This window comes from the organism of the source record quoted next, unplaced genomic scaffold (assembly GCF_019419815.1).
Source record: "Pyrus x bretschneideri cultivar Hongxiangsu unplaced genomic scaffold, Pyrus_bretschneideri_v1 Contig97, whole genome shotgun sequence".
NCBI classification, from domain to species: Eukaryota; Viridiplantae; Streptophyta; class Magnoliopsida; order Rosales; family Rosaceae; genus Pyrus; species Pyrus x bretschneideri.
The window spans coordinates 251,840-271,879 of NW_025999839.1; the positions used below are offsets into that span (position 1 = coordinate 251,840).

The 20,040-nt window shown below is 36.8% G+C and overlaps 1 protein-coding gene across 7 annotated transcripts; it reads left to right on the forward strand.

The window, feature by feature from the left end:
- Positions 1–796: 796 nt before the first annotated feature.
- LOC103936390 (N-lysine methyltransferase SETD6-like) lies at positions 797–6,628 on the forward strand. 7 transcript variants are annotated; one of them, XM_048577067.1, is made up of 9 exons: positions 798–980; positions 1,500–1,589; positions 2,027–2,155; positions 2,547–2,652; positions 2,793–2,908; positions 3,572–3,707; positions 4,681–4,763; positions 5,625–5,822; positions 6,212–6,628. In XM_048577067.1, the coding sequence occupies exons 1-9, from the start codon at positions 966–968 to the stop codon at positions 6,347–6,349; spliced, it is 1,011 nt and encodes a 336-aa protein (XP_048433024.1). In that variant the 5' UTR covers positions 798–965; the 3' UTR covers positions 6,350–6,628. The 7 variants fall into 7 exon arrangements, with proteins under 7 accessions (XP_048433028.1, XP_048433024.1, XP_048433026.1 ...); XM_048577069.1 differs by having other exon boundaries at positions 2,559–2,652; XM_048577068.1 differs by having other exon boundaries at positions 800–980; positions 4,687–4,763.
- The last annotated feature ends 13,412 nt before the right edge of the window (positions 6,629–20,040 follow it).

The following is a 20,040-nucleotide window of genomic DNA, read 5'->3' on the forward strand; positions in this document are numbered from 1 at the left end:
AACTCCAGGGGAGTATCTTGAAGCATACTTACATGATCTTAATGTACTCTTTTTCCCTACGATTAGGAGCATTTTTCCCATTGGGTTTTTGCTACCTAACTAGGTTTTAACGAGGCACCCATCTTGGAATGATCATACTCCGTTGAGTTCACTACCTTCGTCCAGTTTGACGAGCGTTTAAGATATTATGCATATTTTCTTACTTTTCTCCTTAGTCTATGGGTTTTCCCCAATCATTAGGTTTTACCATAGCAAGGTTTTTGTGAGTTTTTACAAATGCATACTTCAAAGTAAATTTGAGACTCGTGATCACTCGTTGTGCAGATGACTTCATCAACTATTCTACCTTATCTGCTGAAGATCTGATGCGATGGTTTGTTGAGTATTTATACACTCAAGGGGGAGTGTTGCAGTCATATTTAGAATAAGAATGTGATTGTGTAAATCATAGGGAATGTGGGAATCTATCTTATATTCCTATTAGGATTAGATTACCTATTAAATGTTGTAATCCTAAAGGGAAAGGTTTCACCATTTCTACTACTATAAATATAGGTACAATGGGGTGAATCAAACACACCTTACAATTAAATAAATCTCTCTTCTCCCTAAAGCTTGCCGCACCCCTCTCTCTCTAACCCTAGATCGCTTAATCAAATAGGCTACAATAGTAGTGTTATTCACAAATCTATTTTTACTTTTCATACATTATTGTTAATTTTTTGTCATTAATCTTTTTCAATTTATTAGATTCAATAGACAAAAATGAAGGATGGGTGTGAGAATTAAAAAAAAAAAAATGTGTGGATAGAATATTTTCTCTGTAGCCCTCCCAAATTCCTCGCCCACTCTTGCCGCCCAAACTCTCGTCTCCTCATCTCTTCTCCATTCTCGCTACTGTTACGGACTTGTACATGATCTTTCCAATTTGACTTGCGAGGACTTCTGCTTGAATCTGCACTCCAATGGCGACCAATAAAGTAAACGCTTACTATTTTAGTACTATTTCTTTCTCTAAATTCCTCCAACCTTACTGCTTTCTTTTACGTTCTTGAAATTTCATTTTCCTTGTGCGCATTCTGAAATTCTTGGATTTGTTTTATTTCTGACAATTTCCCAGCAACCAAACAGACAAAACCCTGTTTAGTTTTTATTTTTTATTTTTTATATTTTATTTTTACATTAGATACACACAATTTGATACAGTGAACTTGTAGCTCTGTTGGGTTTGCGTTCTTTACTGTTTTTATTGGTGGATTTCTCTTTTGTATCTTTAATTTACCACAATTTATGTAAGTTATGTGAAAAATGTGCTTTGCTTCTAGCTTGGATATATAAATTGAACAAAATGTGTGCGTTTAGTCATTGGGTTTTTGATGGATGTGTAAACTAGTGAAACTTAATTGTGTATGCATTTCTTGTTCTTTTGTATTTTGATCATGGGAATTTTTATCATCTAAGGGATAAATGGTTTTGGATGCTTTATTTGTTATTTGCAGCCGTCGTCATGTTTTGATTCCATGGAGTTGGATAAAGACTGCTCAATTGTCCTGGAGCTATCTGAAAGTGACCCACTTTTTGATAAAAATGTGAGGAACAACAAATGTTTTTGACTGACTCATACCAAATGTTAGAATGGAATGGTACGCACAGTAGAGAAACTGTCAAATGACCCTTTTCGTCAATTCGATTCTGGTACTCAGTCTTAAATGTAGGACATATTTGTGACTCTTTGGAGGCACAATGTTAAGTAAAGTAAGAAATGCCAAACTAATCACTGTGTATTATTTTATTTCAGAATCTTTTTCAATTAGGCAGTTTCTAAAATAGGGTTAAAACTAAACAATCAACAACTGTCAATATATCCATTTTACAATTTGTAAAATTTTCATATCCGTTGCTAGTTATCTTTCTTGTTCTTGCGCACTAATTAGTGTCTGGTGGTTTTTTTGTGCTTGTGATGAGTTAGCTGAGTTGTTTCTACCATCATCCTTCTAACAATTGTTTTTTTCTCATTTTCTGGCTGAAATTGCTACAAGATAAGGGATTTAATACCAGGCAGCAAATCCATGTTAAAAGGTCTGCAGATCCTAATTGGCTCAGTACCTCTTTGGAAGTAATGCTTCAGATAGCAAAAATCATAGAATCAACTGAGGTAGTCTGTCACTATGCTCTTTAAATCAAATGGTCGTTAATCTGAAGGATGCCCAGAGTCTATTACTGGAATATATTGTAGAACTAGAACAAAACAGAATTGTTTTTATTTTGGGAAATATGAGGCCAGAAATTTTGTCCATTTTGATGCTTGATGAATCCATCTTGAGATCCTTCAAACTCATTCTGATAACTTCTTGGACTGTTTAGGCACATAAGGGTAGACAAATGACTTTAGAAATTAGAACTGCCTGAGAGTACCATGATCACATATATGATTAGCAGACCAATGATGAAACAATGGGCTTTAATGACGTGCAGGCATGCAAAGGAATGTCCTGCAAGAACTACACAATGCTATTATTGATATGATTTGTTGGTCTTCTGACAAGCACAATTCGAAGACTGCAATTGTAGAAGGCTACAACTCTGATAAAGGAAAGCAACTGTTACGATGGGGTGAGAACATTGGTGTTAAAACAAGGTTGCAGATAGCTCGTAAGTCTTAACTTTTCACTGCTGTGATTGCTGCTGGTATGATTGTTTATTCTTTCCCCTTTTGTGGGGGTTTTCCTGCACAAGAGAAGGAAACTAGCCTTGAATATATGATGTCTTTTGCTTTTCATTCATCATAATAGATGTGGAAGGGGCTGGCAGAGGAGCCATAGCTGCAGACGATCAGAAAGTTGGAGAGACTGCTCTGGAGATCCCAATGTCTTTAATAGTTTCTGAGGAGCTTGTGCAAGCTGGTATGGTATGTTTTACTGCTTGAGAAACCTTTTTAATACTTTTAATTTGTCTGTATTTGTTACCTCTGGGTTTAGTTAAGAGGCTTCTGAAAATATATTAGGGGAAACAGAAAAATTAAAGTGAACCTACATTGACTCCACATCTAGCAAGAGGTGGACTGCTCTAATATGTAAGTAATAAATGGCTCTAGATGTGGATGATGATCAATTTTTATAAACAAATGTTTACCTACCACATGTGGAGTTTGAGCATCATTCTTCCCACATGTGGAGTTTGTTTTCCCAAGCCACATTAAGTTACCAATTCAGCCATTGAGAAAATTGATCTTTATCACAGTCGTGATCCAACTTTACTGGTCTTGTAAGCATAAATAAGCTACTCTCTATAATGCCAAATATGAATCCTTGTCCCCTGTATACAACATTTTTGTTGTCAGATTTTTGTCTAGATTAGTCTGATGCTGCTCTCTCTCTCTCTCTCTCTCTCTCTCTCTTGTATGTCTTGATATATAAGCACAGTGATGCAACTGTACTGTTTCCCTTGTTCTTGCTGAGGTAATGATGCTCAGAGCTAGAGTAGGTTTTAGGTCTGTTGGGTCCAATACATATTGAGGGGCATTATGAACAAGAAACGTGGCCCAATATATTACCTCCTTTGTTTACTGCAGTATCATGTATTAGAGAAGTTTGAAGGCATTACTCCTCCTGAGACAATGTTGTTGTTGTGGAGCATGAAGGAGAGGCGCAATTGTGATTCAAAATACAAGATGTACTTTGACACACTTCCTGAAGATTTTCATACTGGTATTTTGACTGCTTGTGACTTTGTTTTCCTATTAAATCTATCTTGTAACTTTGTGCAACTATGAATTTCCGTTTATATGAAATTCTAGTTTGCTTTTAGTATTCTCTGTAAAAGTATAATATTTCTTTATGTAGATAGTAATAATTTGATGTTAGGTCAAACATGGAACTTATCCATTATGTTTCCAAGGAAGTTGTTTATTCATAAGATGCTCAGTGTTAGTATATGTGGTAATAAATGATCAACTCATGCTATGAAAATAAATTCAGACAAATCTATGATTCTCTATGGTCAATTTTTTATGTTTAATTGTTCAGTAAGGGTAATACTATCTAGAAATGCCAGAAAAATTAGGCAAATGAGTTTGTCAAGCATTAGACCCAAACATTGGGAAAGTTTGTGGTTGGGCTATCGTATGTCTGTTTTTTCTTTTCTGCTTTGTAATGTGAAGACACCTTTTGTCCTGTGGTTTCTGTGGTTGTAAAGGATAATAAAAATCTTCACTTTCGGCAATTTAGTTAGAATAATCCTAAGATAGCACTCATATGCTCTTTGCAGTGGACTTTTTGCTAGATAGATTTGCACATGAGGAAAAAAAAACAGATTCCAGGAAAATGATGTTTAATAAAACTACAAATTTCTTATTGTCACATATTTGCATCTTAAAAGCTTTCAACTAAGGTGGACTTGCAATAAGGTGCAGACCGCAGGGGGAAACTGTTGGTTTTAGTTTCTTGGAAGTTTGAAGAATTGTGTTTTGGGGGGGGGGGTGGGGATGTTGTGCAGAAAAATATTCTTGTCCATTTTTATTTGTATAGATAAAGAATTAGATGAAGTTATTTAGTATTACACCATATAAAATAAGTATGCATATTTGGTGTATTGGTGGAGGACCATTTCTGATATTATTACAGTGATTTGTTTGTTTTAATTTATCTTTTCCTTTATTTCTTAATCTTTCTTCCCTAAATGCTGCAGGGTTGAGTTTTGGAGCCAACGTGATGATGGTTTTGGGTGGAATTGTGCTGTTGGATGAGATAACACAAGCAAAACAGGTTATTAGATTACCTTTTTTGACATTTATGACCTCTTTTTTCAGTTATAGACAAAATTTGTCCATACTGTTGCATGATTCATGCATATAAGAATGGGTGGTCACTTGTAAATGGGAGATCAGGATGACAATGATATTCAGCCCTGTCCAACAAAAATCACCTCATTTAGTATACATTTTTGACAGTCACTATTTGTAATCTACTTGGATTCTAAAAACCTGGTACACTGTTCAGTGGCCGCACTCCTAATTAACTCTTCTTTGTTGTCTGTTTACTTCTTGGGGAATGTTGAAGTTCACATTCTTGTCTGCTGGCAATGCTGCTTGTTTTTTGTCTTTCCGACTTATAAGTAGGACTAGTTTTGTTTGTTGTCATCCTGTATTTTGCTTTTGCAAGTTCTCTGCAAGATACAATGCTTCCCAATAACAAATCTGCAGTGAGAAAAAGGTCTGACCCAACCTTAAGGCTTTTCCCTGACTTTACCATGTTCCAGGGGTAAATGGGCGTCTGATGGGCAGGGCCGATATATTTGTTCTATTTAGGGGTGCAGAACATGGAGATGCCCAAATCAGGTGTAGGGAGAAACCTTGGGAGGGTTCTTGAAAGACGGGACGGACTAGTGTTATTGAACCTCCAGCCAATATCTTTCCAGCTGCCATTGCAGTATTTGATCTCTCATTTTTATATTACTTAAAGAATGGAATGTTGTATCTGTATCCTTTTTGTTCTTTTGATTATTCATTCTCTATGTTTCTGATAGGATATCGTGATAGATAACTTTCTCATACCATAGTATTTATTTAAGGGAAAAGCATCCCACTAATTAAAAATTTATCATTTAACTCCCTTTTCTTGTCTCAGCATTTGCTTGCTGAATATGATAAGCTCTTCCCTGCACTGTTCAATGAGCATCCTGATATCTTTCTGCCGGAGCTTTATACATGGGAGCAATTCTTGTGGGCATGTGAACTGTGGTACTCAAATAGCATGAAAATCAAGTTTCCTGATGGAAAGCTAAGAACATGCTTGATTCCTATTGCTGCCTTTCTGAACCATTCGGTATGTCACCCCTTCCTTTTACCCCCACCTTGATGTCCTGATTTTTTTAAATAAACTAAAAGTTTAAAACGTAGTTGCATTCACTGCTGAGAAATCTAAATCTTAAGTTGTTTGAAGTTGGAAACTGAATCACTTATTGGTTGATATCCATGGAAAGAATCGCTACCGGCAACTGATTATAACCATCTAGCCAGTACCTTGAAATCCTGCAGCAAATACCTTGAAATCCTGTCTATCAAGATCATGCAGCGCAGGACAAGAATGCTGTCTTGCAGCCTTATGTTATGGAAATTTCTCCAGTTGTCATCTAGTTACCTTCTACGGCTTTGCAACAGAAACTTTCCTTTTCTGAGACGAGCATGTATCTTCTTTTTTTCCGTTTTTCGCAGAAAAAAAAAACTTATTGGGATGTAATGCTGGCAGTGGAGTCAAGGGTATACAAAGAGGTATTGTCTCTTCAGTTTTTAACTTGGTGTTATTGTGGCCTCAAACTGGTGAAACACGAATTGTCTAAAATGGACGGCTGACGGAGTGGTCTAAAACGCATGGTTGACGGATTTGTCTGAAATTGGCGGAAGACGAGAGGCTCGAAGCAAATGTAAAGTTTCAAAAGAAGAAAAGCATTTTAGTGTTTGAGTTGAGTATATACCATACCAAACTAGTGATCATAGACCTTCGATTGTTAAAAGTTTAGGTCAATAATCTCTATCAATCAATTTGTCTAACAAATTGAAGAATTTTGTTTGTCCTCATTGTATGGTCATAATTCATTAGATTTGTAAAGCAATCAATTATTCTTGTTATTCTTTTGTTAGTAATATAATAATCCCATCCCACCCCCAACTAATCATATTTATGCACATTGTTTTAATTGTGGTCGATGAATTTCTTGCCATTTTTAATATGTGGGCAACTTTTTGTTTATTTTTTGTGGAAGGAGATAAGGATACCAGCTTTTGACTTTGAGCCTCCAAAACGGTTCAACCCACAAATTATATGATTCTAATGGGCCCGCATTTAAGGAGAATACGTAAGATGTGAGGCCAAAAAACGTTGGACGGTTGGAGGCTCCCAAACTCTGTTAGGAGACTAATAAACTTCCATATCTTGTTGCCATTTAATACCTGGTTGAGTGGTAAAGAAAAAAAAAACTTTCATATCTTGTTGGATATGCAAAGGTAACACACGAAATTCCTTGAGCTAAGGCCCAATCACTCGAAAGGCAGAAAATACTTCCATTAATTTACTTAGTATTGTAACTTATTTTGTTGGAGGGAGAGACAGGGTGTGGCAAAGAGAGAAAAGAAAGATGAGGAATTTTTTTGATGTCTTTCTTTATAGTAAACTAGATAGGATTCCTTGTCTTGCAAGTAATACATTCATAAAGGGGTAAGATCTTCTAGAATCCTACATACAATGTACTGATGATTTGCACAATCACATGTGCTATAATTAGTAACACTCTCTATGATTGAGTAAATATTCAAGTAGTGGTCACATCAGATCCTGTATGAAGTAGAAGCAGGTAATGAAGTCATCTCGTCTAGTCTGCACAATAAGGGAATGCGAGTCTAAACATAAATTGAAGAATGCATAAGAAGTAAAACTTACAAAACCTGGCTATGGTAAAACCCAAGGTGGGATAAAAACCCCATAGTCTAAGTAGAAAGGTGAAAAGATGCATTAAGATTTATGCATACCAATTCCTTGGATATGCTTCTGGAAGTAGAGTTTAGAAGTGACTTCGTGAAGAGGTTGGCAAAGATCTCTTGGGATTGGATTTGCTTGACTTCAATCCTCTAATGCTCATGTTGCTGATGTGAAAAGAAGAATTTCAGCGCAATATGCATGGTGTTGTCTCCTTTAGTGTATTCTTTCTTGATTTGCTTAACATAAGCACCATTGTCTTTATAGATTGTTGTAGATACGTCAATGATTGAAGAAAGTCCACAAGTGTTTTGAATATGCTCAATAATGGCTTTGAGCTAGAAGCATTCACGAGTAGCTTCATGAAGGGCGAGAATTTCAATTTGGTTTGAAGAAATCACAACTAAGTTAAATTTGGTTGACCTCCAAGACATTGCGATGTCTCCAATGTTAAAGACATAACCTGTTTGAGAACATGCCCTGAGTGAGACAATTTTCTCAAGCTTTTCAGAAGTTCTAATGAGATACATGTCATCGACATGAACTGAAACTATAGCAAATCTAGAATGTGACTTCTCGATAACACGCATGGGCATAGTTCATTATTCACATATCCCTGGCTAATCAAATACTCACTCAGACTGTTATACTACATCTGCCTCAATCTAATCGAGAGGGTGATCCGTGGTCTAGAACTATTTGATCCAGTTAATGTAAGTCCTTCAGGAACTTTCATATAGATTTATGTATCAAGATCCACATAGAGATATACAATTACCACATCCATAAGCTGCATATTCAATTTTTCACAAACCATCAAACTGATAAGGTAGCAGAAAGTTATGACGTCCTTTACGGGAAAATATGTATGCTTGTAATCAATTCCAAGGCGTTGAGAGAAGCCTTGTGCCACGAGGCGTGCCATATGTCACACTATCTCTTATTCTCATTACTTTTCCTTACCAAAAGCCACTTGTAGCCAATGAGCTTCACATGTGGAAGAGTAGGAACTACGGGCTCAAACGCTTTACTTTTCGTAAGTGAATCAAGTTTAACCTGGATTGTTTGTCTCTAGTTTAACCAATTAGTTCTATGTCGACATTCATCAATGGAACACTGTCCAATGTCATTGTTCAACATGATATCAGTAGTTACTGTGTATGCAAATGCATCATCGACTATCATCTCATTCTGGTTCCAAAGTACATCCATGCTTGCATAATGGACCTAAATCTCATGACTCTCGAGAGGCGGATTCATCTATTCAAGGACGCTTCCATAATCTAGAATAATCTCATGCATTGGAATGGATGAGTTAGCGATGGTAAGATTCAAACTAGGTTCACTAATGTGTGTCGTGGGTGTCCTCTTTCAGGGTTGTGAATCCTTTGAATCAACAATTTTGCCATGGTTCAGGGTAGGAGTTGATGATTGGCTAGAGCAATTTTACAGGGTCATGCAGTAACTGCGGCCAACTGTCTTTCAAGAACAACTTGTCATTTCAAGGCAATGTTTCGATGTATGTATGACACATTTATCTTTGCATGCACGTTTACAGCTGGGATATGTGACCTTGTCACTTTCTCTAGATCATTAAAAGCACTTGGCATCCTTTGAGCAATGCTTTATAAATCTAAAATACGTCGCACTTAAGTTTCAGACTATGCAATGCAGGATTTAAATGAGACACAATGGGGTTAATCCACAACAATTCGCAGAGTTCTTGAGGAATATTAATGTTCTTATCTCCCCTTAACTACGGTAAGACTATTTTATCAAAATGAGAATATGCACAAAGCAAGTGGTAAAGTGATCGCTTGTCAAGGGCTCTAGGTAGTGAATAATTGATGGTGAATCATAACCAATATAAATAAATTTCCATTTTTCTCCAAGGATCCATTTTAGTACGTAGTGGCGGCGCTATTGGCACATAAACAGCACACCCAAACACACGTAAGTGCTAGACGTCAGGCTTGTATCTAGTAACCAACTATAACGTTGAAATAAATTGGGTGGCAATGGGTGTCAGGCAAACCAACATGGCTGGTTGTTGATGTGATAGAAAAAGCAAGCAGGGAAGTGAAAGCAAGTAGTATTCAAAGATCTTTTGTGTAATAAAGCTTATAGGTCACATTTCGTTGGTCTCTAAGGCAAAGTCTCGCTTAATCGTTCATTGATGTTTTCTTTTTCTTCAACCGGTCATATTTGATCTAGAGATGGCTGCGACATGAAGAAATGTTGTGGAATAGTCTATTTTATTTATTAAAGTCGTGAGTTTAAAGGGCCGGATGAGTCAAGTATGGCCTCTAAAAACATGCGATAATCAGCTTTTAGTAGCATATGTCATTCCTGGCCTGTTGTTGTCAACTGTCCTCTTTCTTGAATGAAAGTTGGTATTCTTGGTCCACGAATATTGCCAGTAGTCCTTTACTTGTTTAGTGGGTTATGTTTGAAGGCATCCGTAATTGTTTGTTTCTGTATTAACTCTTGTAAATGGTTGCAAATACTCATCTATTCACGAATATGATTCCCTTCTTTTTTGTAAGATATAACTCTTATTTAATTAGGGCGAATACCTTGTGACCTAATTTTTTCCAAGCAGATTGATTTTTTTTTTCTTTCACTTAGATGGTGCATCTCATATGATGGTTCTTCCTACTATGATCCTACAAAAAATAGAGTATAAACTCTGCATTTGGGGATATCTTAAAAGAGAACCGCTTGTGTACGCACATCACTACAAAGACCCACACATTATTTTCACAAGCGCAACAACTTGACTTTAGGAAGTAATACCACCATTCAACATTGGTATAGGAGCGGGGAGGATTTCCGAAATGCTCTGATCGGTGAAAATCAGTTTAAGTTAAAAGTATCAATTTTCTCCCTACTAATAAGCCTAATAGAGTGATTTTGTTGTTGAAGTTTTTTCCGATCTCTACACATTTCATCGATTCATCAGGTTTCCCTTTGCCCTGACTGTAGTCCAGCTTGGTAGTTTTCACCGCCTACATAGGGTTAAGCCTTGAGATTTGACAGCAGACTTAAAAAGCGACCTATTTACGCCATATCATTCTGATGAACGCTTTCATCATTTCTATTACCACGGCTGAGCAACAGGCAGATTTTACAAGCTTGGTGCGATGGCCAAGGTTCGAGTGATCAATTGGAGGCATTTAATGAACGCTTTTGCTAAGCCATTTTAGGAGTGAACATGGCGTACAAGTTGTTCAACTTTAATCCCAATTGGCATGTAATAATCATCGGAAGTCTGCAACGTAAACTCTCCACCATTATTTTGTTGAATCTACTTAATCGAATAATCAGGGTGGTGAGCTCTGAATTTAATAATTGTCCCAAGAGTTTTGCTAATGCATCATTGCGTGTAGAGAGTAAGTAAACATGTGACCAATGTTTGAATGCATCAACCAACACCATGATTAACAAAATGGTTCACTGGTTGGTTGGATAGACCCACAACTATCCTCTTGAATCTGCCGAAGAAAGGTTGGAGGGTATTTTCGAACTTTTTTTAAAGATAGCTGAGTAATAAATTTACCCAAATAACAAGCTTTGCAAGAAGCGCAACCAAGAAAGATGTGCTTACTGGAGGTAAGCAGATACCCGTGAGTAGCTTTAAGGATGCGGGGTATTATCGAAGTTCCTAGATGTCCCAAGCGATGTCATAACATCTTTTTTCAATGCAAGGCCTATAGGCCTCTGAGGCACGAGGGTTCTAACATACAAACCATTCGGAAGACCCTCAATCTTTTCAGGAATACGCTTTTGGGAATATTCATATGAAGTGATGAAAGAAATTCAACTTCATTTTCTTAAGTGGTTTTAGTGTGATAATTACTACCTCAAATATCTTTGGAGATCAACAGCGTTCTTCCAGAATGGTTTGAGTAAAATGCCTCTTTGGTTAATTCAGTATTATTGGACAACATAATATTGGCAGTGCTATACCCCTCAATCAAGTTAGATAGGCCTAAAAGGTTTGTTAGATGTGAAATTTTAGGCATGAAGTTAGTAAAATAGTGGTGTTCACCCAAGATGGTGTGTGTAGTTGCACTATTTGTCAGACAACTAACTTCCCCACAAGTAAATTAATTGAATCTTTCACATGCATATGGAAGATTTTTAATTTCATTCATTCAATTAAACATTCGAGAAATAATATTTTTAAAGTAATTATCCAAAAATTTAAAACAAACACCAACAAATAATCCAAAACAAAGGAAAATTGTTCGAAACTTAAACTAAAAAGTTAAAATATGGGGTGGGGTGGGGTTCGTTCGCTTGGGGAATTCGCCCACTAGGGGGAACTCGACCACAGTTGGCCCATGTCTAAAAGTTCTAATCTTCCATCGGTTCATATGCCTCTTGAAAATTAGAAATCTCCATAGTAGTACCCTTGGTATTATCCACTTGAACAAAGTTAGTTTTCATGGCTTTGTAACATGAATAGTACTTAGCAACAACGTGAACAGAAGCTTGCAAAGGCAGGACCAATGATCGTGGGAACCACATCAGTAACACATATTTGCTTCTCTAGTGGCGGTTCTTTGCCCTTATTTATGAAGTTGAAAGCCTTGGGAGCTAGTGAATCATACTTTGGGGTTGGATTTCCTACCTTGGGTAGGCCTCTGCTCTGTCAACCTTAAGCCTTTAGTTTATTGTTGGGCCCATTGCCACAACATTGACACTTTTTGCACCCATTTGGGCCTCGAGATGTGTTTGCATATGCTTCAAGCGCATTGTTTAAGCCAGTATGTACAACTTGATGATTCTTCATCAAAAGTTAGTTTGAATTTTTAGCAAGTAGTAAGACAGAGATCAAATCTGATAACTTCGTAATTTTTGTGCCTTATATTGTTGCTTTAGGACAATATTGGTGGCATGGAAATTTGAATAGGATTTCTCCAAGAGATCATATTTAGTCAAGTCCTCTTGAGGAGTGATTGGTCGACAAACTTCTGAATTGTATTCATTCACAGACTTGAAATCTTGGGAATATAACTGCTGTCAGTCGTGTCTTACTTTATGTAAGAAAACATCTTCTTTTTTTATTTTATTTTATGATGAAATGGTCTTTCAGAGTGAGCCATAAAGCTCTTAGATCCTCTTCAGTGTGGTACTCAATCTGTAGTGCGTCGTGCATATGTCTTCAGGTAAGATCATGACACTTGATTTGTCAAGACGCCAACCGAGTTATTCGTTTCTGTTTCTATGATGGCCTTGAAACTCTTTGTAGTGAGGTGGAGCTGGACCCACTTCAAATGATTTCTTCCAAAGACTTCCACATCGATAAAGTCAAGCTTGTTAAGGTTCGGCATGTTATTGCAATATAATGAGGAAGATTGTGGTCAATATTATGGGAAAAAAAAACATCCATATTAAAAAAATAGAACATTTGGGTTCTATAGACATGTTTGGTTTAAATTAAGGATGAAAAACTTTGGGTTCCATGGGTGTATGTTTTATGAAAAATTCGGGTTTCATGACACTTTATTCGAAACTTCAGATTCAAATCAGATGTATAAACTTTAGGTTCATAGTATATGCAACCAAACGCAAATAGACAATATATATATATATATATATAGGTATAAAGCAATTGAAAATCAAATAAAAGTGGGTAGCTTTGGGACCCTTTGTGTGAAAGTATAAGGGACAGCCCTAAAAGAATGTGGAACTTTAGGCGCAAATTTAAATTCTTATTTTAATCAGCTAGGCTATAGGCCATCTAGTGGGAATAGGTGGGTTGATAGAACCCAGGTCCAAATGGGCTAAAAAAAGGAAAAGTTAAAACCAAATATTATGAAATAGGGTTTAGGATTTTATACGGGCTAAATTAAATACGGCCATGAATTAAAAATGATTTTTTTTCACATTCTGGACATGTCTAGTATAGAAAAAAATGGGCTGGAGGCCTAAATAAAAAACCAAGCCCAAATTCAGAAATTGGATAGGTTGTCAAGTTGTAGGCCCAAATGAGGTTGCGAACCTTCTGAGATCCAAGCCAAGCAACGCTGGGTTTGGGTTTTGTTGGGAAACCTCAACCAAAAGCGCTGCAGGCAGCGGTCCACAAACACAAACACAAATGATGTTGGAGGGAGTTCGTTGGAACCCTTGTTTTCGTGACAAAGAGTTCTCAATGTGAGAATCATTATAAAGATGATTTCAAAGCCCAAATCCTTGCAAGATTTATATAGAATCTCATGTTTCCATGATCGAAACATTTCCTCGAAGATGAGGGATGAATGTAAGTTGTCGGAGTAAGTTGCAAGAGTCACCGAAGATTGGTGTGGTTGTAGGGATCGAAGGTTAGGTATGACGCAAGAATGACGTTGTTTTGGTCCAATGGATTATGGGTTTGGCGGCGACTCGGCTCGACATGGCACGAGTTTAGGCTTGGCCCACTCGATTAGGGTCTTTTTCTTCATTTTTCGTTGATTATTCACATAGATTCAATTCACCAAAATCATAACAGTAGTAACGTAATATAATTGCAAACAATAATTTAAGTATAATATATAGCTTGGTAATAAAAATTAGTGTTCATGCTCAATGGCGAATGTTTCATGCAATCAGACTAAAAAATATCAACATCAAGATCATGTTTTAGAAGAACATGGGATGCGATGATGAATCTTGTGGACGTGTTTGTAATAAAATATCCTTCAATACCTTAGCGTAACTTTAGGAGCGTGTTGATAATGTATTGTAACCTATTTTACTGAATAGAGAGGGTGTGGCAGAGAGGGAAAAAGGGCTGATGAATTTCTGTTATGCTTGTTTCCCATCCCCTGTGTCTTTATTTATAGTAAACTGGATAAGATAATTGGCTTGCAAGTAATTCACTTATAAAGGGATAAGATGTTCTAGTATCTTAAATACAATCTACTAGCCACTTAGTATTACAGTCTAGTGGTATTCATTTTCACTTGTAAGTGAAAGATCTTAGGTTCAATTCTCACCAAAGACGAATTTGAACCGCATTATTGCTAGCCCATTGTGAGGCTAAGCTCACCCTCTCCCCTTTAGTGTAGATAAATCATTTGTTCAAAAATAAAAATACAATCTACTAATGGTTACACAACCACACATACTATAATACAATCTATTATGAGACTTATATTATTGTTGATTAGCAATTTACCTAGTCCCAACAGAAGGGTTACCAAGTACAATACAATATAATTTTGTTTTGCACTAAATTTTGAGCTGTTGAATATAGTATAGAATCACCAAGTAATTATGTTACACTTGTCCAAAACAATGTAATTTACTAATGTGGTCAACCAAACTCATTAGAAATAATTATTATTTTAATAGGCGGAGATGAGTGTTGCCCTTGCACTACGGTGTAGGTTCGAATCCTGTCATCTCCCTAATCTAACATCTAATCTAACAAATCTATCGTTTATCCAAAAAAATAGAGAAGTTTGTTGTGGCTTATTTTATTTGACAAGGGAGAGAGAGGGTCAACGACACATAGAGAGAATAGAGAGATGTGTTTGTAAGGTTGTGTAGAGGATGTTGTTATTTTCCCTACGCAATGTCTTTATTTATAGAAATAAGAGAGGGAAGAATCCTTCTCCAATACAAGTCCTAATAGGGAAGAATAACAAGAATAAAATCTAATCTAGGATTTACACAATCACACTTAAATACAAAATTTATCATTGACTCTTGAGTGTGTAAATACTCAAGTAGATTCGACATCATGTAGAGTTAAGAAAGTCGACTTCTCGGCACTGATTCTGGGAACACGCTAGTCTCAAAGTAAAGTAGGAACTTGCATATCGAACTAAGCCTCATAAAAAACCCAATGGCTATGGTAAAACTCGAGTAGGAAAAAACCTCATAATCTAAGGAAAAATGCATGAGAAAATGCAAAGTCAAATGAAACACTACTGGACGTCATAAGGGATATGATCAACCCAAGGTGGGTCCCTCATCAAAACCTTGTTAGGTAGCAAAAACCTAGTGGGAAAAATGCTTCTAATCATAGGGAAAAAGAGTACATTAAGATTAAGCAAGTATATTTCATGACACTTCCTCTGAGTTTGACATAATTCCAAATAGAACTAACAATGTTACAACTCAGAAAGTTTACGCATACCTATTCCTGGTAGTGATTTGGTGAAGAAGTCGGCTAGATTGTCTTGAGAACGAATTTGCGTGACTTCAATCTTCTGATTCTCTTAATATTGATGTGAGAAGAAGAACTTCGACACAATGTGCTTGGTGTTGCCTTCGTTGATGTAACCTTCTTAAGCTGTTCAATGCATGCTATGTTGTCTTCATAAATTGTCATTGGAACATCAACGACGGGGTAAAGATCACATGAGCTTCGAATATGGCCCACAACTGCTCTCAGCCAGAAGCATTCCTGAGTTGCTTTGTGTAAGGCGAGAATTTTAGCATGGTTAGACAAAGTGCCAACTAAGGTCTGTTTAGTTGACCTCCTAGAGATTGCGGTGCCTCCAACGGTAAAGACATAACCCATTTAAGAACACGCCTTGTGTGGTCAAATAAGTAACCAGTGTCGACATAACCAAGAAGGCGAGAATCAACTTGAGATAATGGGGTGTGGCATCACTCGAGGATCTGTAGGGATAAAACAAGCCCAGATCTGTAGTACCCTTAAGATAATGGAAGATGTCTTTAACACCAGTCCAGTCTGCGTGTCAGTGCATTACTGTATCTTGCCAAAAGATTAACAGCGAAGGAGATGTCGGGTCTAGTGAATTGAGCTAAGTACAATAAAGCACCTATTGCTCTTAGATAAGGAACTTTAGGCTCTAAAATTTATCTTTCATCTCAAATTCTGACTTCAGGTTTGCGGCAATTCTTTCGAGCTCTTCAGGAGTTCCGATGAGGTTCATGTGGTCGACATTGAAGGAAATATTTGTGAAAACAAGTTCATTTAAGCAACATCTATGGCATGCAATTAACAATTAAAGGTGGAATCATGCTTATATGCACCCAAAAAAAAAACATAACCCATGAAATTCAAAGCCTAGTAGTTGGGTGAACCAAGACTCAACTCAAGAACAAAGTGAGTTGAGAAATATTATACCTTTGTTGATTCCTCTTTGCATAAGCAAAGGCTAATCACCCAAAAGATAGGGCCTTCATTCCTTACTTCTTAGCTCCATGGATTTCTTGGAGAATGATGGTTGAAAGGATTCTCCAATTTCCCAAAATAGAGGACCTCTAATTTTTCCACACCAAGGAGAGCTTTGATGAGGAGATGAGTGACCTAGGAAGATTTAGATAATAGTAAAACCTTCCTAGTGTGGCCGGCCTCTTAGAGAGAAAATGGAGCTTGTGTTCTCATCTTTTCTCCAAAAGAAATCCTAAGGATGAAATGATTATAAAGTTGCCTTTATACCACCTCACAATGTAGTGGCAAACTTGCAATTAAAGCAAGTTCACTACACTTTCTCTATATGGCTAGCCTTAAGGGTTTAGAGGGCTTTCAAGCCCTTTGTGTTTTCAAGTTGTCATACAACTTGAGTTATTGGACTTGACATTTAAGTCCAATTGGGCCTTGCGGTCCAAAACTAACCCGAGGTCTAAAACGAACTTATTCGTTTGATTAATCATCATATTAATTAATCCTTGCCATAAATAATTAAACCATTTAATTATCCTTCCTCATCTTCGTTATTTCTTCAATCTCTACCTTACAGGGTGTAGGATTCATTAGGTTCCATTTAGCGAGGCAGTGGGCGATTATAACTTTTCATATTGATTGTGAATTGAAACTTATTTTCAATTCTCCCCTTAGTGATTATACACGTTTAGACACCTAGTAGTATGTCATGGTTACCCAAGCTAATCAAAAAAGGTGGAGAACTTATTTAGTTTAGGATTACAATGCAATACGGTCTTTCTCTAATACAATACTCTTGACCACATTGTTTGGTTTGATAGTTTATTCATGTCTACTATCCAATGTGATTCTTTTACTTATATGATTGCCTTGAATGTGATTTGGAACGACTTCCTAAATCTCATTCAGACTCTGGCCAGAGATTCTTAATCATATCATAGAGTATTCTCCCTCAAACGGTTTAAAGGTTAGAGATCCCTTGTTGCACATTTACTTGCCTACATGGCTAAGTGGCTTAACCCCAACTATGCCACAGACGCCCTCTGATGGAGTGACTTTGACATAGTCAAAGATCAAGGACCTAACCATAAGACAACTATGATGTCTCAGGTCAAAGGACTACTTTGCATTATCCTAACCATGAGTTCTCATGTGACATGGGTATGAGAACTCCTCGTTGATCGTGTTCAATGGACTCATTATCTATTGAGTACCTACATGCTTGTCTTGGTGTCAATCACATCAATGACTCAAGACTAGTCACTCTCCCTAAGAGAAGACATAACACGTACTGATCTTAACAGACTATTATTGCCCAATTGGCAATCCTATGATCAGGAACATTTAGGATACGTATACGAAAGAGAATGGTCTCATGTATCTAACTTCTTTAGATCACATTCTCTCAGTTGCATATTCCTTGGACTTATTGTTTAAGCATATAACATTTATATGAAATGGCTAAAAACAATAATCTTTGCCCTTTCTATTAAAGTAGATTACTTTAACATGTGAAATGTTCATAAAGTATTATCATATGATTTGTTTTAGGGAACATTTCCAATAGACATACATTACAACAATCGCAAAACTGGAAAGTGAATTCTTAATGAACACACAAGGGCATAGTTTGATGTTCACATATCCCCAACTAGTCAAATACTCACTCAAATGGTTATACCACATTTTTTCAGATTGCTTTAAACTGTAGAGTGAATGCCTTAGCCGAATTGAGAGCATTGTGGATGCAAATTTCCACCATCTTCTCCTTTGACGAAAATGCACCTGCAAAGTAATAACAACTAAGATTAAGGCAAAAGCCTCATGCGCCCACGATGAATGGGGGGCTTTGGCCAAAGAATCTCCGATGCCAAAGTTAGAATTCTGAAAAGAATGTGTTTAGAAGTTTGTGCGTAGCAAATGGGTTTTCTTTTTAGTGGGATAATATGGCTATTTATAGGGGAGTAGCCAGCCCTATTTGGAGAATAATGGCCGTTCATATATGGTGTAATTGGAGAATAATTGCAAGATATTGTGTGAAATAATATCTTGCAATTAACATGTGATAGGAGCATATTTAGGCGACTTACTTAGCTTGTTTTCGTGCATTTATATTGTTAATTCATAGTTGTTTTAGTAGTTTAAGCCATTTTCGTGTGTTTTTAGGTTCATATGGCTAAGGAAGCAAAAAGGTGCATTTTGGAGCAAAATTAGGCTTGGAATGGATAGCTTATGATTGGAGCAAAAGGATTGGATGAAATTGAAGACCTAATGAAGAGGATTCCTAATCACAAGAAGATTCCTAATCAAATGAGGAATCCTAGTCAAAGAAGGTTTCCTACTTGAAGTAGGAAAGTTAAGCCAAGGTTTACTATTTTGGTTTAATCTTTCCTAATCCTTAAAGACTCCATATTTCAGCAATATCAAAGGATCTTACCTATTCTAGGTCACAAAACTTGCAACCTTAAGCCATGCCATGTGTCCCTTTATGTTTCCCTTCCTTGCCGTGCAAGGAAGGGCTTTGTTTCCTATTCTAACTACTTAAACACTTTCCTTTTTCATACCAAACTCAGCCATAACTCACATACCCTTTTATATTCCTAAGTCCTTGCTTAAATTCAGAAATAAAAGACATTCCCTTTCTCTCTAACCTTTGCCGCAAGTCACATTCCTTTTCCTTTCAATTTCTGACTTTGTGTTTCCTATTCTTCAAAGATTTAGAATTAATTCCTTTCCTAAACTAAGTAATAAAGCCCTTAGGTCTTTGCTTCCTTATAAATACCCTTGTGCCGCAACCTTTTGGACCTAATTTCCCCCTTCTACACAACCAGCCTTCATTCACAAAGACATCCAGCCTTGCCGCAACTTTCCATCCAAATTCCCACCATCCTTCAACCTTCAAACCTTCGTCCAAACCACCCTACACCACCATTAAGCCTTGCCGCACCACCATACCTCCATAAACCCAACTTAAACCTAGAAACTCATCCAAAAACCCACCTTAGCACTTGTGTCGTGACCTAGCAAAGAAGAGGAGAAAGAAGACGAAGCCTTGGACGTTTATGCATTCGAGTTGGAGTGTTGGAACGCTTCTAGGTGTAATCTATCTTTTGTTTTCAATGTTTAATTCTAATTTCCTTTGTTTCGTTATGAACATGAGGGGCTAAACTCGTTTTAGCCTAGGGATGCTTTAAAGCCATGATTATATTTATAATATGAGTTGATAAATTCCAGTTGTGATTTCATAAATTGTGAATGCAATTTACTTAACCGTTTGATGGATAACTTATTCTTGTATGTTGATTAGGGAGGCCTACTTAATTTGCATGCTTGAATTTGGTGCTAGAATATAAGGGTGTTTCATATAATCGTTACAAACTTATATTCACAAGTAGTTACGATTGTTTTCACAATCATGTTAAGTAAATTCCTAGCATGCGT

Excerpts from the sequence above, each read along its gene's own strand:
- LOC103936390 (XM_048577067.1), top strand. Across the intron at positions 1,590-2,026 it reads ACCCACTTTTTGATAAAAAT|AAATTGCTACAAGATAAGGG; the intron begins GTGAGGAACAAC and ends ATTTTCTGGCTG. Across the intron at positions 5,823-6,211 it reads CTGCCTTTCTGAACCATTCG|AAAAAAAAAACTTATTGGGA; the intron begins GTATGTCACCCC and ends CGTTTTTCGCAG.